Consider the following 25,188-nt stretch of genomic DNA (forward strand, 5'->3'; position numbering starts at 1 on the left):
GCACGGGGATGGTGTCCAGCTGGGACTCGGGCTACTCACCACGTCGCACGCCCACAGCCAGAGCCCGCGGGGACCGCACTCCGCGTGCGGCCGGGGGCCGGAGGGCGGGCTGCGCGCGGAGGCCGAGCCCGGGCCGCGCCTCCCGCTGATTGGCCGCGCCCGGCCCCTGGGGGCGGGCTCTCCCCGCGCTCGCCCGGCCCGGGGTGGCTATATTGGCACCATTCCTGCTAGGTCGAGTCGCTTCCTCGCGCGGAGCTGGATCTAAGGAGCGGGCTTCCGAGGGCGGTGCGGGTGCAGGAAGCCGAGCGAGGCTGCCGAGAGCGAGCCGGGGGCCGCGGGGCTGCAGTGCGATGAAGCAGCGGCTCAGGGAGCGGAGGCCGGCGGTGTGGCTAGACGGGCCGGCCCGGGGCCGGGGCGGCTGCTCCGGAGGCTGCTGAGGCGCCGCGGCGGCCGGCGCGCAGAGCGGCGGGCAAGAGGGAGGAGAGGCAGCGGAGCGCGAGGGAAGCCGGCTGGGCGGCCGGCGGCTCGGGTTGGCCTCCCCTGTTGGGATCCCCCCGGTGGAACCATGCGGGTGGCCAAGTGGCTGACGGGGCTGCTCTACCAGCTCTCGCTCTTCATCACCAGGTCTTGGGAAGTTCACTTCCACCCCAGGCAAGGTAAGGTCACCGCGGGGCGCCTTCAGCAGCTAGGTGGTGGTGCGGGGCCCGAGTGGGACAGGCGGACCGGAGCGGGGTGAGCGGCTCAGCCTGTTGGGTGACCGTGGCCCTGCAGAGGTTCTCGGGACTCGCAGATCCGTCAACCCCAAGCATCCCGAGAGGTTGCTGCTGTGCCGGGTTTCGAGGAATCGCGCGCGCGGCGGGCACATCTCCCGGGAACACGCGGTGGGGGCGCGTGTGGCAGGGTGGGGCGTGCGCCCGGAGGACACGAGTTGGCGACAGCGGGGAAGCGAAGAGGGATGGGGGAAGGAGGTGGCCTGCTCAGGGCCCTGAGTGTCAGGCTCTTTGCTTGGGGAGGGTGGAGCAAGTCGGGGTGTGGGAAAAGCAGAGCGTGCACATTCACAGGGCGCACGTGTGTGTGTGCCCGCACTCGCCAGCATGTGTGCATTTGTTGCGCCCCCGGGTGTATTGGGACCTGGGACCGTGAACCTTTGATGGGGACGTTTGGTTGAAGCAGTTTGGGGTGGGGGAGTTGGAAACGCGTGGGAGCTCAATGGCCATATCGCTGTGGTTGCAGAAGCCCTGGTGAGGACACTGGCCTCCTACGAAGTGGTGACCCCCGCGCGGGTCAATGAGTTCGGCGAAGTGTTCCCTCAGAGCCACCACTTCAGCCGGAGGAAGCGCAGCTCGGAGGCGCTGGAGCCCACGCCATTCAGGACCCACTACCGCATCAGCGCCTACGGGCAGCTCTTCCAGCTGAACCTGAGCGCCGACGCGGCCTTTCTGGCCGCCGGCTACACCGAGGTGCACTTGGGGGCCCCCGCGCGCGGGGCAGAGGAGCGCAGCACGGCGCCCCCAGACCTGCGCCACTGCTTCTACCGCGGCCAGGTCAACGCTCGGGAGGATCACACAGCCGTCTTCAGCCTCTGTGGAGGCCTGGTAAGCGCCCTCGGATCCCTTGGCATCTTCTTGGGATCCAGTAAAGGGCTGCGTTCAGGGAGCCGGGCATTGACTTTTTCCAAGTTTGGTAGTTGGTGACCCAAGAGTGGGTCACCAAAAGGATTAACATCTAGATTGAACCCAAGCCAGAGGCCACTCCTTCTTGCAGTGGGGAGAGGAGTTTGGAGGATCAGCATGTCTACCTGCTGAGCAAAATTGACCCTTCCGTGCAAAGCTGAGAGACTATCTCTTGAAAGTGTCAGGTGCAGGGTTAGTGAGTCATGGAGTGACCGTATGGGATCTCTGCGCCAAAGGAAGTGTGATTTCCAACAGGAGGGCAGGCTATTTCACTCAGACAGCATTTCTGATCACCTATGGAGGCAGAATCCCCTGAATTTTCTTAAATTTGTTCCTTGAATTTAGAATGGTAGAAAGAAAACAGAACGAATACACACAAAATGAAAAGGTTTGGAAAGAACCAGTTGTTTTTTTTGATGGTATGGGGATCGCCATTAATCTGAAGTACAGAACTGGGAAGAGATTGAGTCTGCCTGTTTAAAATTCATTGTGTTTAAAAATGGAGAGTAGGGGCCGGCCCACTGGCGTAGTGGTGAAGTTCGTGTGCTCCACTTCGAGGCCCCGGGTTCGCAGGTTCGACCCAGGGCGTGGACCTACCCACTACTTGTCAAGCCATGCTGTGGCAGGTGTCCCACATATGAAAAACAGAGGAAGATGGGCAGAGATGTTAGCTCAGGGCCAATCTTCCTCACCAAAAAATAAAAAAATAAAAATGTAGAGTATCTATGAAGTCCTGGTGCCAGCAAATGAGAAACGATCATTAGAGTGACAAGAGTAAAATATGGAGACTGTAAAAACCTCATTGCAGAGAAGTGAAATATCTGGTGTTTCATTTCTCTCCCTCTAAAACAGAGGTTCTAAACCTTTTTTTTTTGCCATGAACTTCTTTAGTCTGGGGAAACCCAGGACCTCTTCTTAGTATAATAATTCTAAAATAACATACATGTTATTTAATTGGCTTCCTTTTAAATACTAACAGTTACCAAAATGTTACAAATGTTTGTGGTGTCACAACACATACTTCTTTATTACTACATTAAATGATAATATCTAGTGGGGAGGAGTCTATTTGCTACCATGCTTTTGCAGTGGTAATGAGCATAAACAATCCAGATAGCTACATCAACTCTGTGATAGGAAAGTATCTTTTTTTTTTTTTTTTGGTGAGGAAGATCAGCCCTGAGCTAACATCCGATGCCAATCCTCCCCTTTGTGCTGAGGAAGATTGGCCCTGGGCTAACATCAGTGCCCATCTTCCTCTACTTTATGTGGGACGCCGCCACAGCATGGCTTGACAAGCGGTGCGTCGGTGCGCGCCCGAACCTGCGAACCCAGGGCTTCCCAAAGCGGAGTGCGCGCGTGCACTTAACTGCTACGCTGGCAGGCCCCAGGAAAGTATCTTTTTATTGATAACAAAGTTACAACGTCTGTGGTTTTACCTCCAATGATAATTGAGGGAAATGTTAAGTATCAGAAGTTAGTGAAAATAAAGATGAGACTTTCTCATCCTAGTTCATGGAACCACAGGTTAATAACGCTTCCGTTAAAACAGATATGAGCTCATTTCATCATTAACTCCTCCCAAAAATATATGTTCAAGAGGAAACAACAACTAGGAATTTGGTTATGAGATTCTAGTGTTCTTCCCAAGTATTTTAGTAAACATCATACTTGATATCTAGTAAAGTATTCCCAAGTAAACATCAACACGGTTTGTTCTTTGATTAAGTAAAAAACTGATAACTGTTTTCTTCAGGCCAAATGGAATTCTTGTTTTAAGGTTAATTGATGTAAGGTGTCTTCCCGAGTGTGTGTATTGGTCATTACTAAGTAAATATGTGAAGTTGCTTAGCTCTTTTTCATGCTATTATCTTTAGCTACATTTACATGGAATGCCTTGAACAATTTCCTTCCTTTCTGCTGTGGATAAATGCAAAATGCTTGCAACATCAGAAGGGCAGAAACACACTAATATTTACGTAGCCACCTATACATCAAAAGAAAGAAACATTCTCTTTTCTAGAACCTTTCAAAATATTTAGTTTGTCTGGAAAATTCTAGATTTACTATCACAAATTTGTCATGGTCAATATGTTTTCTTGATTTAGTATTTTACAGCATGGAAAACCATTCCAGATGGGAAGCATTATTAGGAGTGATGTTTCTGCTCATGTTGATTCATAATGTTGGCATACTTCAAATTATTATTCAGTATCCCCTTTTTGAAATCAGAAAACAGTTGGAAATGTTTAGGTCTTAACAGGAGTTCATCTTTTCCTGCCACTGTGTCTGTTTGGATATAGTTGTCTAAGTTATCATGGGTTATTAATCTGACTTACATATGCACTTTGCTTTTGGTTAACTTATTGATATTATCAGTTTAATTTGATTTAACATTTAAAAACTTATTTTCATAACTATGTAATTCAACTTTATCTTAATTGTTTTTGTTTTTGTAAGGCTGCATTGAGGGCATCAGTCATGGTAGAGAGAGAAAATTTCCAGTAATACAGCAAATAATTAGAGGTACCAGGATCTACAAATATTTTTCTAGTAGTGTGATCATGACCAATAAGTCTAAATTACTAATAAGATTAGTGACATTTCTTTGATTTTTCTCAATTTTGATATTAGCACTAAAGCAGATATTAGCTATGTCTTTATGTATTTTATTTCTACTCCAACTCTATCATTAATTTTCTTTAGAATAATAGTTTCATCAGATAGCAGAACTTCTGATAGGTTTTAGAGTCCATTTGTCATTATATCAGATATAATTGGATATATCCTCTTTTTAGTGTCAGATTAGTCTTTAGATGTGGATAAAATTGTGGTACCCACAACCTGGACCAGCTGATGTTTGCGAGGTTGTTTGCAGATCAGCCTTGATCCAATGCCGGGGAAGTCAATAATGCTAACCTACTGGCCTTGCTGCTGCTTGCTTTCAGACTTATCTTTGTGGCTTTGCGTATGCGACTGTGATGATCTAGCTTTGACCTCTGCCAGTTCGTTAAACACTAAGGTTGAGGTTTACTGAAGGATTTTTAGAGCCAGTCTTATTAACTTAGAGTTCTCTTCTTTTTCTGGTTGCTCTTTGCTTTGTTTTAGTTTTGCTTTTAATTATGAATGGATGGTATACTTCATCAAAGGCTTTTCCTGAATATGTTGAAATGAGCATGGGTTTCCTCATTTTTTCTGCTAACGTGTGTTGTCTTATACATTGCTGGATTCGAGCACACGTTGACCATTGAAAATTGACCCCATGCAGGGCCGTAAAAGTGTTCTGAGGTCTCTGTATTGTTTGGGAGGAAAGTGGGGAAATTGTACTGTTCTCCAGTTCCTCTAGTCTCTGATGTCTTTTGTGTCTTAGTCTCTTTGCGTCTTTTTGGCACCAGCTGCTGAGCTCTGCACCTGAGAACTTGTGACCTTTCTTCTTTGCTCAGTCTAGGCTCGCTGACTCCTCCCCTCCTGGGCTCTCACTGGTGCTGCGTATCCCTCTGAGTTCTGGCTACAACAGCTATTTGATTTCTTGTCTGACTGATGCATTGTGTAGCCCCCAGACACAGGGTCACTTTGCTCCTGCTGCAGCACCCTGCCCACGTAAGGTGGTTTGGTCACGCTGTTGGTAATCTTCCAGACTCCTCAAAGGGTCTAAAACCCTCCATTCAACTCTCCTTGAAAATCAAGGGGAACTTGGTTCCTCCCTTTGCCAAACCCTGCCACACCTCTAATTTTGGTATGTGTGTGGGAGGAACCTTTTCAGAGGGTCCCTTCTCTGAATCCTGCATACATGCGGAAGCATTTGGCAGTACCCTTAAATTTTCTAATGTGTCTTCTGTCTCCAGGATCTTAACCCCGCAGTGGAGAAGTTAGCACACATGCTTCTTGCCAGCTGTTTCCTTTGCCTCCATCACCCATTTCTTCCTGGAATCGTCTGAGTTCCCCATTCACATCTCATTTAGTTGACCTGTTCCCCTTCCATCTTCCCACTTGAGGGAGCATCTACCTTTCTTTGATGGCTGTTGAGGAATGTGACTTTTAGAGGAAGGGAATGAAAAACTAATATTTTCAAGAGATACCTCCCTATACATGCAACCACTTTAAAAAACTGACACCCCAACGTATAGATTCCATTTAATTGCTGGTGTTGCATTAACCCCAAACATGTGAACTAATGTTTTCTTTTAATTTCTATATGGTTAATTTTTTTCTACTTTTAGAAGTCTTGGTATGTATGTGTTTCGCTTGCCCTAAATCACTGAACCATGACTAGTTTTGTTTAGTTTTAAGTGCTTTGGGCCCAAGAGCCAGAAGGGGCTAAGAGTCTGCCAGAAACTTTCCTTGTTTCATGTCTGTGTAACTTTTGCTTTTCTAATCTTGCTTTCTCTACAATTTTTCTTTTATGTATTTGTCACATACTTAAAACATTTCTAAACAGATTACTTGCATATTTCTAAAATCTATAGTAGATAAGAAAATGGAGCTGAATCATAAAATTACCTATAAGTAATATAAAGGTTAATGAAACTGTTTTTTAGTCCATTGACCACTCGACATTCTGTGACAGTTTATCAGGACTTAAAATCCCTACATTCAAGTCTAAACTTCATTTTCATGGTCATCATCTACTCATGATGTTGATAATCTTGCCAAAGTAGGTCAATATTTAATAACTTGGCATATTTTTGGTGTATACTTGTCAGGATGGCATGTATAAATTGTACAGAGGCTATTCTCAGCAACTTCTAGGCCTCTGCTAGCCCTCTTCTCATATTACTTGGTGGATTCCCTTCTTCCAAAGGCCCTCAGGGACTAAGCTGGCCACCTAGACTGTTAACTTCACTATTTCTTGGTGGGATTTGAAGTAATGCAGTCTTTTTGGTTGGAAAAAAAAAAACCAGCTTCCAGATGTCATAAAACCAGACACTGCATCTGGCATATACAGTACTCTCACAGAGTAGCTTGTAGTGGCTGTGTGTACTTTTTTGAAGTTTCTCGTCAGAACCATTCTGTAGTATGTCAGGCGCTAATGCCCTCTGATTGAGTTGCTTTAGTAACTTCTTGTTCGGACAGGAAATAACTGTGGAAACTATCAGTAGTCTTTACTGGTTTTTTGTCTATTCTGGGAAAATTTTAGTTTTATTTTCTAAACTTCCTATTTGCCCAAAATTAATATAGCCCCAGATCATTACACATGCCATTCTGTATTCATGTTGTTGGAAAAATTCATAAAGACTTCCTTTAGTCAGTCATGTACTCAGTCAAATAACACTAGGGAGAATTTCTTATGCCTCTACATTTAAGATTCTAGTGTTGCTTTAGGTCCTCCGAGAAGCAGATGGCAGATGAGATTAAATGTGCAAGGATTTTACTGAGGGGAGGTGCTTGTGTTAGAGAAAATAAGGAAAGAACAATGAAGTCTGAAACAGGTGGAAAGAGGATGAAAATGTTGGGTAGAAGCATCCTAGGCTGCTGGGCAGTCTAAGCAAGGGTCAGCAAAGCCCGCCTCAAGCCACATTTGTCTGGGGGAACAGTCCTGTGCCTCCTAAGAGTGGGTTTACCCTTAGTGTTCTTGCCACACTGACTCGCTCTGGGAGTAGCACTTGGAAGATATGGCCGGGGCACAAACACTGTGATGGACTTCAAAGCTCAGCAACTGGGGCCCTTGGTCAGTTATGCTCAGCATTCTCAGGGCCTCAACATAGTGACATCAGCACACACCTCATGAAAATAGTCTGTTAAATGCTATTAAGAGTACAGAAAGTGCTGTGTGAACCTCCAAGAAGGAGTGATTAAGAGCCTTATGAGACCTGTGCTGGAGAAGGCTTCTTAACTGGACTTCAAGGGATGAATAAACAAAGGTGGAGATGAAAACTCAAGGGCGGCTTGTGGGTCTGTGCAGCTGAAAAGTACGGTGGATTAGGAGACGAGGGTGAAAGGTAAGGTTGAAATCAGATTAAGGCCTGGAATGCATTGTAGAGGAGTGAGGGCTTAAACTGTAGATGATGGGTCTGATGTGTTAGAAGGGGTCTTCCCTTATGCAACATTGTGCAGAGTACAGGGGAGGCAGTGAGTCACTGAGAGGACCATCATTGTTGTCTACTATGGTAAGGAAGAGAAGTCACCTGAAGTAGTGTAGTTGTAGTGGCGAAGGGGAAGAGTGGGCGCTTATGGAAGGTGTACTGCTGGAGAACAGTGGTTCTCAACTGGGGGCAGTTTGCCCCCCAGGGGACATTTGACAATGTCTAGAGACATTTTTGGCTGTCACAACTGTGTGTGTGTGGGGAGTTACTGGCATCTAGTGAGTAGAGGCCAGGGATGTTGCTAAACATCCCACAATGCATGGAACATTCTCCAATAAAGAATTATCAAAATGTCAGTAGTGCTGAAGTTGAGCAACCTTCTAGGAGACCCATTAGAATTTTGGGCCATAAGAGGAGGAGACCAAAATGGTTCTGATGACTGACTTAAATGACTGAGTGTTCCAAGAAAGGTAATGACAGAGGACCACGTGGCAAGAAAGAGATAATTATTCTAAAAACATTGGTTTGATTCTATCATAGGTTTACTGGAATCTTCATAATTGTTTGAATTTATATTTACTCTTCTCTTTGTCTAGAATGTCCTTTCCCTTAAACTCCTACCTATCCTTCCAGATCCATTTTGAGCCTTCCCTTCTTTTCCCTGATCTTATTCTAGACAGAGCTGCCCAGGCCTTCATTTGTTCTACCACTGGACTTTCTCTGTGTCATACATTGAATTGTAGTTATTTGTCTATATTTCTATCTCATTTATAGATTTTTAAGTGTAGGGATGATAGTCATATTCATTTTAGCACCCAATATAGCATACAGAAATATTGGATACATACATGAACGGAAGGAGCTAAAGCAGCTTTTAATATGTGCCAAATAATTATACTAGTTCTTCTTTACATCAGTCATTCAATGCAGGAAAATTATTTTAGCAATTTTAGTTGAAGCACTTGGACATATTTTAAAAAGTTTTGATAGATTAAATCTTTTTCAGATGACATCTAAGCTAATTGTGTTCCATTTATTGCTTCATTCGTGTGGGCTTACACCACACCCTTGTTACTTGTGGCTTTATTTCTGTTTTGCTTATAACTGTTTTCCATAGAATATATTTAATTAAGCTGTTCAATTCATATTAATATTCAGAGGAAGAAACAGATCATTCTTTTTCAACAAATACTTATTCACTTATGTACCTACCACTGTTAGATATTGGTGGTACAGTAATATCCTTATTACAACAGTATTTATTAATTAAAAATACTCATGAGCTATATAAATGCTCTATTCCCGTAGTAATAGCATGGAGAAGGCGTACTGGCTCTTGATTGCTTCAGTCCAAAGGTGACACACATCACTTCTATGTACATTCTGTTGATGAAAACTGGTTGCCTGGCTCTACCTGGATGCAGAGGGCTGGAAAATGAGGGGCAGTGATATGCCCAGGAGGAAGAGAGGGGAATACTGGTGATCACCAACAGTTGTTATCACAGACCATCTTTCTGTTCACCAAATATCCCTTTGCTCTCCCTATAGGACATTTGGTCCTGTCCAAAACGTCCATGGAGACATTTGATCCACGCCAAAAGGTCCTTGATATTTGGTCCTGTCCATTACATCCATTGAGACATTTGGTCCATGATTCGTTAAATAATACAAACGTAACTTTAAACTTTATTTACATTATTTTTGTAATTCATGATGAATTTTGTATTTCATTTATTCTTGTTCTTCTTCATCATGAAGTTCAGCAGGGTTACTCTTAAACCAATGAGCAATTGCTCTCAAAGATGTATTGACCTGATTATCGGCTTTATATTTGTCATATCTGTTAACAATTTCCATTATAAGTTTGATTTCATCAGTATCATTGTGAAGTTGGTGGCAGTATTTGAGTGTGACCACCAAGAACCTGGGTGATAACTTGTTTGTTGCTTTGTTCTTCATCTTTTAATGCTTCAGTAAATCTCCAAATTGAAGGATGATGCACCACTATCAGCTTTTGAAGTTTACGATGCCAGCCTTCCACTGCATTGTGTGTCCTATGATCGCTGTTCAGTACTGATGTATAAACATTCCAAGTTTCTGGTGGAAATCTTGGAGCTTCTGGTCTTCTGCTTCTGCCGTGCCTTCCATGGACATACACTCTCAACATAATCCCTTAGGTCATCTAAATTTTCTTCATTCTCCACAGTGTATTCAAAAGTTTCATTTACATCTTCCAAAGGTGCAAGTAGTCCAAACAACAGGGATGCACCCTTATGGTGGTGTTACTTTCCATTGTCATATATTCACGAGTGAGACCCAAAGAAGACATTTTTTGATTGTGAAAAGCGAAATAAGCATCCTTTTGCTTATGCATTTGGTAGGAGTAGTCAAATCATATTCATATTTGCAATCTTGAAATGCATCATGCACAATGAAGGGTTAATGTTGAGATTTCTTTCTCATGTAAACGCAAGTATTTTCTCATATCTGTAAGTGTCTCCTCACTTTTTCATTGTTAGCGCATAAATCAATGGCCTAGTATAACCCAATACACCATGCACAGTAAATAACAGTGAACTATGTTGGTACCATCTTGAAGGTGCCATCACTGGATAATGTGGTATCAGCACTTGAATAGTGTCATAAGCTGTGTAAATAAGAATTTGTCTTGAGCACTGGAATTGTGCATAAGAAATGGTTCTCCACGTCTGGTCACTTTATACTCCTCTGAAATTTCAATTCTGTGCAATGAAGTTGGGTTTAGAGGTTGATGTCTGTTTTGAGTTCTATTTACTTGCCTCTTTAATGATTTCTTTCCGGTAGAGTTAACAGGACCTCCTTATGAATACCACGGAGAGTTCTTCGAAGTACCTGTGATAGTGTTGCATTTGGTTCTTTGTGTCATTTTAACCTATTCAGGGTTTTCCTTCCTTCCCATTCAAACCAATGTTGTGCTGATGTTTTCTTGTCCCATCTTGAATGATTGTAATGTTGTCCGAATCCTGACTAGTTGTACCTTGGGTATTGCCGGTTCTCCTCTTCATGGCACCAGTCCCTTTTACTCTAATTTCTGTTAAAGGAGTGGAAATGGTAACAAAAACCATTATAATTCGACAATGGCTTTTCTTCTTGTGAGTATACTATTTCTGCCATGTTGCACTGAGAATTTTCAAATAAAGATGTCATATTGCCAAGCAAAAGAAGGAGGGTTATTTTTTTCTTTTGTAGTGGTCTGACCGATGGTCACTGGTCTACTGGTAAGGGAAACGTTACTAGTGTCTTATTATGGATTTGACACCTGGTTTGGCTGGCCTGGATCAGCCAGTAGGCAGACATTAGCTGAGGGTGTGGTTTTCCATGTTGATTGGTAGGTAATTGTGGGAGTCACACCCACTAAAACCCCTCCAAATAGCAGCAGACAGTTCTTGCGGTCTACCGTGATCATACCTCTCGACGACATCAATTCAGGGGAAACACAGGCCATTAACCCTGGGAGATGGGATAGTTTTGGTGGGTGGTTAATTAGATGCCCTGTATCCTTCTCTTGGCAGCTATTACACCAGACAGCTATGTGTGGTAGGAGAGCCATGCCTGTTCTCGCTCCACCGAGAACGAGAGAAGCTCTGTAAAGTGTTTATATCAATGTGTTTGCCACCCATTTTACTTAGTGGCTTGACCAGGCTCCTCCTTTCAAAATCAGCCCTTGTTAAATGACCCAGCCACATCCAACCAAATGCCCAGTGACACATTAATGCACCATGCATCATGAGATCCCATCCTCGACTTGTCTTCTGTGCATTTCTCTGACTGTAGAACTCTCCCTCAGTACACATAGTTAATATAAATCCCACTCTTCTGTGAGATTTGAACCCCGCCCCATCTAACCCCATGTGCCATAACCAGCTAGGCTACTGAGGCAAGAATTGTTATTGGCAATACAGCCACAACACAATTATTGGAGCAATAAAACATGATAGTATTTTTTATATATTAATCTTGTAAAGCAAAAGTATAAATAAAGGTAATGGGCTATTTGAACCCAGGCACGTTTTCTATGCATGGATGTTTTTGACAGGTCCAAATATCAAGGAACATTTGGCATGGACCTTATATGCTCATGGATGTTTTTGATAGGACCACATTTCAAGGACTTTTTGTTGTGGACCAAATATCTCAATGGATGTTTTGGACAAGACCAAATGTCCGCTAATTTTTTGCTCTTTTTCTACACATTAAACATACTCATCTTGTCTGCAAGGAGACAACCCGGCAAGGGCACTGTCTGGCTCAAAGTCCAGGATCTCTGGGTAATGCAATCTTCTCCATAAAGTCCAGATATGGTTCTCTGTGGTTTAGCAACTAATGAATTAAAAAGACACATTATCTGTACCTCTCTCAACCTAATCTTAACTTCCTGCAGAAAGAAGTGGAGACACCTCGTAGTCACTGACTTATAGCAATTTTGGACTCCTGGGGAGGGATTGTGGAGACCCACTACCCGGGCAGGAGGAGAGTTCCTTGATTACCTTGATTCATCTTTCTGGGAAGTCCACCAGTCACCACGGCCCCTGGTTCTGCTCTCTGGGAGAGTCTTGCCTGTATTCCTCCATGGCCATGTCTAAAATAGATTCTGGGGAGGATGCTGGCTAGGGGGGGCTTCAGGAATGCTGGGGTAATTCTGAGGGTCTATAGGTTACTTTACAGTTAAAGCAGTCAAGGCTTATTTAGACCATGCTCATGGCTTCTTTGACAATATAATCGCTCAAAAACTTAGCTGACTTCTGTTAGCAGATCAAGTTTGATAATTGCTTCAAGTTAGTTTCCTGTGACAATTGCCAAAGCCTAAAATGCGTTTATGTTAAATCTGTGAATGCCAAGAATCTTGTAAAGAACAAACTTTGAATTCTCATCTTACTGGTAAACCAAATAAAATTCCATTTGTATTAAAGAAGAGCAAGATTACAATATATTTTAACCTTTAGGAGGGCAAAATACAAAGGGAGACATAACAAATGAAAAAAATTGATGTATTTGCCTAAATAATAATTGAAGAGTACCATATGTCAAAATAACTATAAATAAACTAAAAGATAAACCGGGAAAATATATGCTATAAAGATGACATATGGTCTGGCAGGTGTAAGGCAGTGTCCCTCTAGATATTATATGTATATATTTTTAAGTAATATTGATTTATAACATTTTGACAATATATCATGGACATTTCCATTATAGTACACCCACAGAGTAGTTCTTAATGATTTCTTGTTTTAAATTTCTTATCGTTATAATGATGTTAGGTTTTACGTCTTCGCAGATAATTTAGTAAGAGGTTGGAAAAGGCTGTCCTGAGAAGTACTACCCAGACCCCACAAGAACGTGGTCATTTCTTTGACAGTTCTCTACTTTTAGCTAGTTCATATGACTTCAAAAACACCTCAGTGCCTACAAGAAAGAAAGATTTACGGAATTAACTCCTTGTTATTGGTGTTGCTGGGACACTATTTGAACCTGAGTTATTTGGCTACGTAAATCTTGGATAGATGAGTCCAGAGTCTTTCTTATTTTCTCGATCATCAAGGGCAAGGACTTGGTGAGTGAGCAGTCTCTTTTTAGGTGAGAAATCAGCAACACACTTCCTCTTTGTCTTTTCTCACTTTTATACTGGTGATCTGGAATTGTCCTGTGGAATGGGGAATAAAGCATGCTGCTAGAAGAGAGAAGAAAGAGTCATCTTAAAAATCTTACAATGAATTTTCTGCTTTAGGCTTCTGGAGCTAATTATGTTTTCATATGTTTGACTCATTCATTCAATGTGTGCTTACATGTAATACACTATTTCCTAGGCATGATCAGTGGTGTTATAATGAGGAATTGTCAAGGAGAAAAACCTTTTGCATTGAACAAAGTAACCCAAAATAAGAGTCTCAGAGTTAATCTTCATGACTTTTTATTACATGACAGTTATACTACGCCTAGGGTAAAAAGGATGGCTGTAACATCTGTTTTTAGTGAAGAATTTTTCATCCTATTTCAAAATACATTCAATTTCAAAAGTTATTGACATCATTTTAATACACACTGCCTTTCTCAGGACATTAGGTAGATAGAATTATTTCTATTTTGTTTTACAAGTCATGGAACTGAGGGTCCAAGATATGAAGTGACTTGTCCAAGGTTCCATGAGTGCAAACCAAGGACTCATACTCAGGCTCTGTCATTACAAATAGCGTCAAACTGATTCTCATTATATGACTTATGATTAAAGGTTGAAAAACTAAAGATCTTAGTCTTAATGGTAGTAATTAACAGTGATTTAGCCCTTAAGTGAAAATCCAATTTTATTAGTAGTTGGGAGCTATTGGTTACTAAAATAATTTCTCAATATAAGCTCTAATTGCCTTGTTCAATAGTACCTTATTTTTGAATGTTTTTCTCTAGTTACCAAGGCTAATGTGGTAACTGTAAAAGATTTGGGAAAAGAGTCCAAACGGTTTATATTTTGTACTTGTTGTTTTTACCCTTTAATGAAATCTGAGAATACGTTATTGGTTGTGGCTATAGTACGTATGTTTGCCATGTATTTGGAAAAAATATATATGGATGAATGCCACAATACTGAAAAAAGAAGATTTTGGAAAAACAATAGTTTGGTTTTACCTCTAAGCACATAAAAATCTTGGCCTATGAGAGTAAGTTGGAACCATTTGTATGATCATTTACTGCCTTTCAAAACAGCTTGGCAAATAGAAGATCATTGCTCCAAGTAACTGGGAGACACTTGCCCAAGTGAAAACTAGTCTTGCTGTGTTTAATAGTCACCAAAAGAAAGCATTTGGAATTTCATTGGTATTTCTCATGAATCAAATTGCAGTGCCCATCTGCAGATAGGCAGGTTGCTAAAAATATGGGATGCTCTAAATATAATTCTATGAACCACCTGTTTTGTTAACTCCTCCGATTCCTTACTAGGTTCCTTTCCAAGTTAAAAAAAAAAAAAGCTTTTTTAGGAGCCTTTAGGCAAATATTTAAAACTAAAATATTAAATTCATAATTAAAAATATTTGTTTTTATTCTTTGAACAGAAAGTCCTCTGCAGTGGAGTGGATTATAGAAATATTGATGGTAGTAAAATACTTTTAAGTCCTTCATTGATAAATATAGGGAAATCCCTTTGAGAACAAGTTATTTGCCATTTTTTTTTCTTGAGCTTAGTATTTTAAATGGTTTTATTGAAGAAACAGTCCTTGAATTATAACGGCAATATTCTTAGCAGGCTAGAGTGTTCTAGCATGACTTGAAAGGAGGTGCTGGTGGACCCTGGATAGACCTATATTGACTTATCATATGAGAGTACAGGTTGGACTCGTGCAGTTTTATTGGAACAATATAATAGAAGTACCTCATAGATTTTGATCCAAGGGAATATATAAAAATATTTCCAATGTATAGATATTTTCAGTATTCTTGGGGAATGTGTGATGTTATTCAGAGTAGTTTTGTAGGTGCATTTAGATAAGTAACAAGCCGCCTCATGTCTATTTGTGTCTTTTACCAAGATACTATCGCATTTCCTCTCTTCAGCATGCTTTTTTAAAAAGACAGAAAGTGATTTTCCATGGGTCCATCTACTTGGGTTTCAAAACCAGTGTCTTTGTAATTTATAAGTATAGTTGCAATTATCTTTCTAGGAAGGCAGAGAAAGCTGTAATTTTGGCATATATTGGAAAGAAGTGATTTGTAGTTATATTTGGAAGACAGGCACTGGTAGAATTAAATATGCTAGAGTATAGGCCACTAGAAAAGTATCCAAGAAAGAGATGAATTCCTAATATATGTAGCTTTTCTTTTTATTGTAGACTGCAGTTTTGGTATATATGATGGAATTTCACTAATATTTAAGCCTTTTAAAAAAAATTGTAATCCTAACAAATTAGCACGTTGTATAACCAAGAAGTGCCTAACCATTTTACTTTTCAGCATTGAAAGAAAATATAATTATGTAAATATCTCAGATGAGTCTCCAAACTACCGTAACTTAACAATGTTAAAGAAAAAAAAATAAGGATTACTGAAGGGTGTATGGGGGAAAAACTCAGGTACTCAGCCATGTTTATTACAAAAATGTTCATTTCTACGGGTACGTATTGAGTGCCTGCTATGTTTCAGGCAATGTTTTAGGTTTGGAACTGTAAAAATAGAAAAGACTCTGTTACCTTTAAGGAGACATTAATCTGGTAATAATTATGAGTATGAAGAGAACTTTATGACTACAAGTGCTACAATCACTTAAATGGTTTTAAGTGGGGCCCACCCAGTGGTGCAAGTGGTTAAGTGCGCATGCTCTGCTGCGGCGGCCTGGGCTTCGCCAGTTCGGATCCCGGGCACGCACCAATGCACTGCTTGTCAAGCCATGCTGTGGCGGCGTCCCATATAAAGTAGAGGAAGATGAGCATGGATGTTAGCCCAGGGCCAGTTTTCCTCAGCAAAAAAGAAAAAAAACAACAAACAAAAAGAGGATTGGCAGATGTTAGCTCAGGGCTGATCTTCCTCACAAAAAAATAAATAAATGATTTTAAGTGATTATTCAGTTAAAATAGTGATTTAAGATATGTTTATTGACAATGAAATTTAGAGCAACAATTTCAGAGTTATCTCTAAAGAATTTTTAGGTATTTATAATTAAGAAATAGAAATGACAGGGCTGGTCCAGTGGCGCAGCGGTTAAGTGCGCACGCTCTGCTTCGGTGGCCCAGGGTTCGCTGGTTCGGATCCCAGGCGCGCACTGATGCACCTCTTGTCCAGCCATGCTGTGGCGGCGTCCCATATAAAGCAGAGGAAGATGGGCACGGATGTTAGCCCAGGGCTAGTCTTCCTCACACACACAAAAAAGAAATGAAACTTCATTCACTAAAACTGTGCTTATCATAGTGTCTGTAATTCGTTTCTGAATTGATTTGTCACAGAAATATGCTTTTCTAAGTGGAAAATTGCAAAATCTTAAATGTACATTTGTGTGTCCTGAAGTGTGATGAGTACTTTTCAGCGTGAAGCATAATGAGTGCCACCTCCCCTGTCTGGGCAGCTCCGTCTTCTACTGCCTATCCCCTTGTTGGCACAGCTTCAGCCTCACTGTTCTGTCACTTGAGTCTGCCAAGCTTTTCCCCGTCACTGGGCCTTTCAGTCATTGCTCCTTCTGTTTGGAATGTTCTCCCAGCATTTTCCATGGCTACCTCCTCATTATTCCAGCCTCAGCCTGGAGTGCCTCCCCACTCCACCCTCTGTGATTGTCTCCTTGACTTATTTTATTTTCTTCATTGCACCTCTTATCTCCTGGCATATGGTATTTTAATTTATTGTCTGTCTTTTCCCATATAAGTATTAATTCTTTGAAGCAGGGATTTTGTCATATTCACCTCTGTATCTAGCACCTAGAGCTGTGCCTGGCACATAGTATAAATACTCATTAAATATTTGTCAACTCTTTTGTAAGGTTTGTCAAAATTGGTATGTGATAGCTAGTGCAGTGTAATGGGTTGAGGCACGAATGGTGAGTCATGCTGTCTGGGTTCACATCCTGGTCCTGCCACTGACTAGATATAAGACTTGGACAAGTTACTAAACCTGTCTGTTCTTCATTTGTCTCACCTGTAAAGTGTCTCACCTTCAAAGAGTTGTTAGGTTGTGATAAATTATAAATGTATGTGAATAATGTCTGATGTATATATATTGGAGTTAGCTATTAATATTTTTATAAATGCCTACCCTCAATGATTTAGCCTTACCAGACTAGAGAAAGGGGTCTATCTACAAAAGCTGACCATTTGAGCGCTTCTTTCCACTCTTGACTACAAACAGATGCAATCCCTTCTTATTTCATACCTTGATGGCTAAAACATCCCCCTTGCTGGTCTTCCCTCAGCTGCACAATGATATTGTTTAATCTTCCAAAGTTGTTGCTTTGACTCGCCTCCCTCCTCCCACTTATCTTCAATCTCTTTAATAATTTACTGATGCAACTCTTTGCAGAATGTTTTAAAATGCCTAAGATAAAATACAAATTAAACCAATTATTGAAATACAGTTATCAAGATACTAAAAAAAGGTACATAAATTTTTACTTATTAGCACATCGAATAAGATCAAATGGCAGATCTAATAACCATCTTAATATTGTTGAGCATGAACAATAATTTGAGATCTCAAATATCTTCATGTGATGAAAATATCTGCTTTCCATTGGCGATGTCACTGGGATTTGTCTCCTGCATTCACAGCTGTATAAAATGCTAAATTTCAGTTAGAGGTTAATGATAAGGGTGTAATTTTTATTCTCACCCAAGAGTTATGGACTCTTCTGGTTAAAACATCTCTGCGTGCTGGAGTCTCCATCTTCTAGCTCCAGCCTCTATGTCCAAATTTATGTCCTACTTCTGCTCAATGTTAGCTGAGTTTACAAAGAGTGGGAAATAATAGCTTTCATGGGTCAACAAATATTTACTGTCTACTGTGCCTACTATGTGTCAGGTACTATATTAGGCAGTGGAAATTCAGAGCTAGGTCTCTGCCTATATGAAGTCTCCTGTCTAATGGGGGAGAATAATTATAAATAGTAAATATATAAATACAATGTATGATAAATACTCAAGGAATCAAACAGTAATATATTTTCAGGAGTAGAGGTAGGGATGTGGTTACCTAGACAGCTGGTGAAGGAAAACCTTTCTTGGTAGTTGGTATTTAAGCTGAGACTGGAAGGATGAGATGGAGGCAGACAGAGAGTGATGAGGCAGGGGTATGAGGTGAAGGGTGGGAATTGGGAGAATATTTTAGGCAGAGGAACAGCCTATATTTGAAGTACCTGAGGTAAGAAGGATGTTATATCTAGTCCATCCTGAATCCACCTACTTTCTGCCACCTCCACCTGTACTGTTTCTAACAATTCCTTCTAGAGTTTCTTTAATAGCAACCAGGCAAATAGAAATGCTTAGTTTTTGTTTTTCTTCCTTTATTACACAAATGGTAGTGAACTCTACATCCTGTTTCACAGTTTTATATTTTGGTTTAATAATTGTATTGGAGGTCTTTCCACATCACTACATAGAATGTTTATTCTCTTTTCATCTATAGCCACAAAATTTTCCATTGTATGGCTGTACCATAGTTTATGTAAATAGATCCTATCAATGGATTTTTGAATTGGTTCCAATATTTTGCTATTAAAAACAATGCTATAGTTAATAACTTCATAAATGTTATTTCACATGTGTGCAAATGTACAGCATCTGTAGGATAAACTCTCAGAAGGGGAGTTACTGCATCAAAGGGCAAATACATTTGTAATTGTAATAGATATTGCCAAATTGCTTTGCATTATGATTGTACTACTTTACATTTTCAACAACAAGGTGTGAGAGTGCCTGTTTTTCCAGACACACCTTTGAAGTATGTTATAAAACTTTTAGATTTTTGCCAGTCTCTTAGGTCAAAGTGGTTACTAGGTTTAGTATTAATTTTTATTCTTATCGAGTGAAATTTAACATTTTTTAATGGGTTTTGAGTCATGGTTAGAACGCCCTGCCTACTCCCAAGTTATAAAGGAATTCTCTCATGTTATCTTCTTCTGCTGTTGTAGTTTTATTTCAAAAGTTTACATCATTGATCCTTTGGATACATCCCACAGGATAAATTCCAAATTATTTTTTCTAGATGTCTGCCCCCTTGTTACAAAATACTATTAATTAAATACTCTCTTTCCTCATTGGTTTTAGAGACTGTCTGTATACAATAATACTAAGTCCTGTATGATTGAAGATTTGTTGCTTGTCGTCTTATTCAGCTCATTGGTCTATTATTCTCTTCAGTTGCCAACACTGGTGTATTTAATGTGGCTTTATAATATTTTAATATCTTGTAGTACTAGTCCCACCTCATTGTTTTCTTATGATTATCTTGGCTATTTTAAATTTATTTTTTTCATATGAACTTTAGAAGTAGTTTGCATATTAAAAAATCTGTCGGAGGGGCCAGCCCGGTGGCACAGTGGTTAAGTTCACACGCTCTGCTTCGGTGGGCCGTTGTTTGCAGGTTTGGATCCCGGGTGTAGATCTACGCACCACTTATCAAGCCACGCTGTGGTGGCGTCCCACATATAAAGTAGAGAAAGATGGGCACAGATGTTAGCCCAGTGCCCATCTTCCTCAGCAAAAAAGAGGAGGATTGGCAACAGATGTTAGCTCAAGGCTCATCTTCCTCACAAAAAATTAAAAAAAATTAAAAATCTGATATTTTTTAAAATTGGGGTCTTATATTCTAGATTCATTTGGGGAATCTTACTATTCAAGAACATGGCAGGTGGTTCCATTTGTTTTCTTTTGTAGTTCTCTAGTAGTGCCGTAACATTTTACAGAGATCTTAGAAGTTTCTTATTTGTTTTTATTCCTGGGCATTTAATCTTTATTTGTAATTGGGATTGTTCCATAATACCTTCTAATTGTTTTTATTTTTGTGAAAACTGTTGCAGCCTGTATATTTTATCTCACTGAGTTCACTTAATGTTTATAGTAGTTTTTCAGTTAATTTTTGTGTGTGTGTGGAAGATGAGCCCTGAACTAACATCTGTTGCCAATCCTCCTCTTTTTTTGCAGAGGAAGATTGGCCCTGGGCTAACATCCATTCTCATCCTCCTCTGCTTTTTATATGTGGGACGCCTGCCACAGCATGGCTTGATAAGCGGTGCATAGGTCCGTGGCCAGGATGTGAACCTGTGAACCCCGGGCTGCGGAAGCAGAGCACCCAAACTTAAGCACTATGCTGTTGGGGCAGCCCCTAATTTTTATTTTTTAAGGTATATACTGATATCATCTATGAGGATGACATTTTAATTTTTCCTTTCCAATTTTTTGTATTTCTAAGTTATCTAATTCTATTGTCTAGTGCAAGTAATACTGGGCATCCTTGTATTCCTGACCTAAGTGGGAATGCCTCACATGTATCTTTGTTATGCATGATACTGTCTTTGGGCTGTGATATAGTTTGTTTGTTAAAGAAGCATCCATCTATTTATATTTTATTGATATTTTTAAAATCAAGGATGTTGATTGAAGTTTTTTCAGAAACCATGTGATTCTTTTTCTATTTGTATAAGTGATTGTAATGAGTTATATTAATAGATTCCCAGTATTGAGCTATACTTACATTGTTATGATAAATTCCGTCTCGCCATGTATTATTCTTTTCATTTGTTTCTGAATTTTGTTTGCTAATACAACTTAGGACTTTTATCTTGATATTCGTATATGAGCTTATCCTATATTTGTTGCTTTTTTTGTTTTCATGCCATCTTTATCAAATGTGTGCTATGAGTTCACACTAGCTTCATAAGAATAACTTGGATGTTTTATTTTTTATATTTTGGAACAGTTCAAATAACAGTGGAATTATCTGCTCTTTCAAGGTTTTGTGGAGTTCCCCTATGAAATCGTCAAGGCCAGGAGTTTTGTGATGTAACTCGGATATCTTTTTCTATTGTTTGGTAGAAAAGGGATCTGTTTGGATTTTTAAAATTTCTGGAGTCCTTTTGGTAAATTATATTTTCCTAGAAAATGATCTCTATCATAAATTCCACCTCTCACTGTCTGTTTTTCTGCCTTCCTCAGGAATTGGCATCTTGTAACCTTTGTGTTCCAACTGCCATAGCATCACTGTCACCATAATTCAGGTTTTCTTACCTTTTTCCTGGGTCATAGCCTCTATCTTATAACTGCTAGTGTTTTTTCTTTTTTTTGCTACCATCCATAACACACAATGTCACGAGATTAAATTTAATACCTTACAGTCTTATTTGTTCATTTAATATGTTATCTAACATCTAGTATGTGGCAGGCATGAGAGGCATGCAGAGAAGAGTACAGGAGAAGCTCTACTCTCATGGAGCTTCTATTTTAGTGGATAGTATCAGGCAAGTAACAAGCATAAAAATACATCAAGTAGTGATAAGTGCTATGAAGAAAAATGAGACTGGATAAAGGAGATAGAAAGAGGAGGCTAGGTGCCATTTTATGTAGGGTGATGAATGTCGAGCAGAGATGTGAAACAAGTCATAGAGGGAGCTATCAGGGAGAAGTGCTGGAGACAGAAGGTTTAGTAAGTACAAAGGTTCTGAGGTAAGAGTATACTTGTGTCTGAGGAGTAGCAAAGACACCAGAGGTGGGGCTCTAGAATGAGCCAAACTGGGAGAAGATGAAGTCAGAACTGTTGCTAGTCTGTGTGCTTGTAGGGGCTGCGTGGTGGAAATGGGTGAGCAGATGACACAGGCCATTGTAGACCTTTGTGAGGACTTTGGATTTTACTAAGTGACATGAATAGTCGTTAGTTTTTTTTGTTTTTGTTTTTTTTTGAGAGTGACCTGATCTAGACTTAAGAAAAATTACTGTTATTCCTCTGTAGAGACGAGACTATAGAGGGCTATTGATTTAGTTCAGGAAGGAGACAATGTTAGGCTATATCATGGATACAGTGGTAAAATTTGGGAGAAGTGGTTGGATTTTGGTTATACCTTGAAAGTTGAGCCATCGGGATTTGAAGATGGATTGAATATGGAATGTGAGAGAAAGAGCCATCGATGATTTCTCTCTGAGGATATTTGGCCTGAGCAATCTGGGTAATACTGTTGCCATTTACTGAAATAGAGAGCGTTCTAGAAACAGCAGGTTTGGACTGGAAATCAAGAGTTTGGCTTTGGAGATGTTAAGGTTGCAAATGCTACTAGTTATCTGAGTGGAGATACTGAATAGCAAGTTGGATATGAGATTCTGGAATCAGAAGACAAGTCTTTGTGAAAACTCTTCAATGGCTCTCCAATTGCTTACAAATAAATTCTCAATTGTTAGCATCACATTCAAGATCTCTCTTTTCCGACCGCAGCCTATCTTTTAAGTCTTATCTCATACTACTACCTTACGAGGATCAAGCCAAACAGGCTTTCTTATTTCTAGAATGTGCTAGACTTTTTGCCATTTTGGTGCTGTTGCTTATGCCATTCTTTATACCTGGAGTGCCTATCATCTCGACTCTGCATATTGGAATACTGTCCAGTGTTCATGACTTTATACATAAGAGTGGAGAGAGAAAAGTGAACCATGGAAAGGAAACTGTGTTCAGTTGATGCCATTTGGTGAACAGACTCCTGGCTGTCTTGCTTCTGTGTACTCATTTTAACCTGTGGCACAGGGTACTTTCTCTTCTTCATGATGAAGAAAAAGTTAATTTTTATTTTGTTTATTTTCAGATGGGAACATTTAAAGCACAAGATGGTGAATATTTCTTAGAACCCATAATGAAGGCAGATGGGAGTGAACATGAAGATGATCATAACAAGCCACATCTTATATACAGACAGGAATTAAAAAGGAACTATTTTCTGCAGTCTCACAAGCCTTGTGAAGTTTCAGGTAAACTATTAAGTAAAACTATTTGGGTTAACTTATGATACTATTTAAATGTTTTTATAGGTTAGAATTTTCATAGTTTCCTTAAATACCAAAGTATATGATATTTTAAGTTTTCTTAACCTATGAAGAGCCATTAGAAATTATCTAATGTCTGTAGGCAACTTTGTTGTAGTAGACTAAATTTAAATCCAAAAGGTATTCAGTATATGGGATTTGTAGCAAATACTAAAGAAGGTTTTTGCTTCAATTTATTAGTCACACTAGTATGATTTAATTTTTCTCAGCAGAATTTTAGATAATTAAAAAATATCGAACCTAAGTAACAAAAACACGTTGTTCAATTTTGCATGCTTTTGCCCTTATATAAAGGAAATATATTGTATATAGTTGTCTGTGACTTACCCATTTTGCTCAGCATGGTTTAAGACTCATCTATATTTGTGTATGTAGCAGCAATTCATTCATTTTTATTGCTGTGCAGTATTTCATTTCATTGTGATACGAACTATATCACAGTTCATAGATCCATTTTCCTGTTGATGAACTTTTAGGTTGTTTGCAGTTTTTCACTATTATAAACAATGCTGCTGTGAATATTCTTGTTCCCATCTCCTGTGTTTCAGAGTTTCTCCAGAGTATACACATAGATACTAGATAATTCCACATTATTTTGTAAAGTGGTTTTTATCAATTTATACTTCCTGAAGTATATGACAGGGAGATGTTTTCATCATTTTTTCCTGTAAAATTCAGACTACTGGAGTTTTGTAGTAGATTAGAATCTAAGAATCACAGATTTCTTTAAGGTATAAATTTGTTGCTAGGAAAATACTTGTACATTACATAGGAGTTGTATTAAGAGTTGTGTCCATATATGTACATGAATCTTCACCATATCATTGTGTGTCATTCTATGAAGAATGGAGAAAGGCACCTGCAGTTATCCTCAAAGTACAAAATCTAGACAAAAGAGTGTGATTAGAAAGGATTTATTTGAGATTGTAGGTGTCCATAAACTATAGTTCCAAACACTGCGGTGCCATCTGTTTTGGGATATAATGATATGTAGGCCTTTGAAGGTTTTCCCTGGGAATGTACTTCTTAACCTTTGCTATTATAAGAGTGCCATTTTGGAGTGGTTCTCACTGTGTCTAAGGCCGTGTTTTAAATCTATTGACATAATAGATGCCTTTCTTATGCTTTTAATATGAGCATAAGGGTTTCATTTTTATGGCTTCAAAGCAAACACAAATGGGTGCAGCCTCACAATAGAATTCTACAGAAGGCAGCTTATGCTTGTTCTGATCTACCCATGCAGGAGCTGCTTGTTTAATGAATTGTTTAGCTTCTTAAGAAGAAAACCACCAAGTAGACACTCTGAATGCATAAATGTTTCACATAATGATATGCAGGGTTTTGCATTCACAATTAGTGTTCATTATCAGAAAGAAAATGGTTCAAGAAAAGCCAGGCCCTTTTGTATAAAAAATTTTTATACTAAAGATTTATTATAAAAACTGCAAATAAAAAGCAAACAGAAAGCTATAGGATTTAGTTTTCTTTTAATCACGGTATATTTTTCCACAACAGTTATGTACAAAATATTAAAAGTAGTATTCTTTACAGTTCTTAAATTACCTTCATTTTTAGGTACAATTAACATACATATTTTAATCCCTAAAAAAGGCAATCAGTTAATGGCCTAAATAATTAGCTGCTAATCATTTTGTTAGTAAAAATGGAGAGTTGTGAATGTAGTTAGTAAAATGTTATCAAAGGCTCTTTTTCTTCCCTAATTCACACATTGTTATTCAGAAATACTTGCAGGGTCTTATATATTTTAAAGGTGACCCTTCGTTTGGGAGCATCCTTCAAGTAGGTGGGCCTAAAGATTTAGCACATGAACAAAAAGGACTAAGTGAAAAAGGAAAAGTCATTCCCTTTTGTGTTCATATTTCTATTGATTTTAGTTCATTATGACCCTAAAATGTTGCAATTCATAGTGGCTTCAGCCTTGATGCATTAGATTAAATTGTTTTC

At 39.6% G+C, this 25,188-nt stretch overlaps 1 protein-coding gene across 1 annotated transcript in view; it reads left to right on the plus strand.

The window, feature by feature from the left end:
• Positions 1 to 249: 249 nt before the first annotated feature.
• Positions 250 to 25,188, plus strand: part of ADAMTS20 (ADAM metallopeptidase with thrombospondin type 1 motif 20) — a 179,772-nt gene continuing 154,833 nt past the window's right edge. Inside the window, exons 1-3 of the mRNA XM_058558477.1 lie at positions 250 to 656; positions 1,234 to 1,595; positions 22,986 to 23,148. Of these exons, the coding sequence (XP_058414460.1) occupies positions 566 to 656; positions 1,234 to 1,595; positions 22,986 to 23,148 (616 nt within the window). The 5' untranslated portion in view covers positions 250 to 565. The remainder of the gene's footprint in view (positions 657 to 1,233; positions 1,596 to 22,985; positions 23,149 to 25,188) is intronic.

Source organism: Diceros bicornis, chromosome 17, assembly GCF_020826845.1.
Source record: "Diceros bicornis minor isolate mBicDic1 chromosome 17, mDicBic1.mat.cur, whole genome shotgun sequence".
Classification (NCBI taxonomy): Eukaryota; Metazoa; Chordata; class Mammalia; order Perissodactyla; family Rhinocerotidae; genus Diceros; species Diceros bicornis.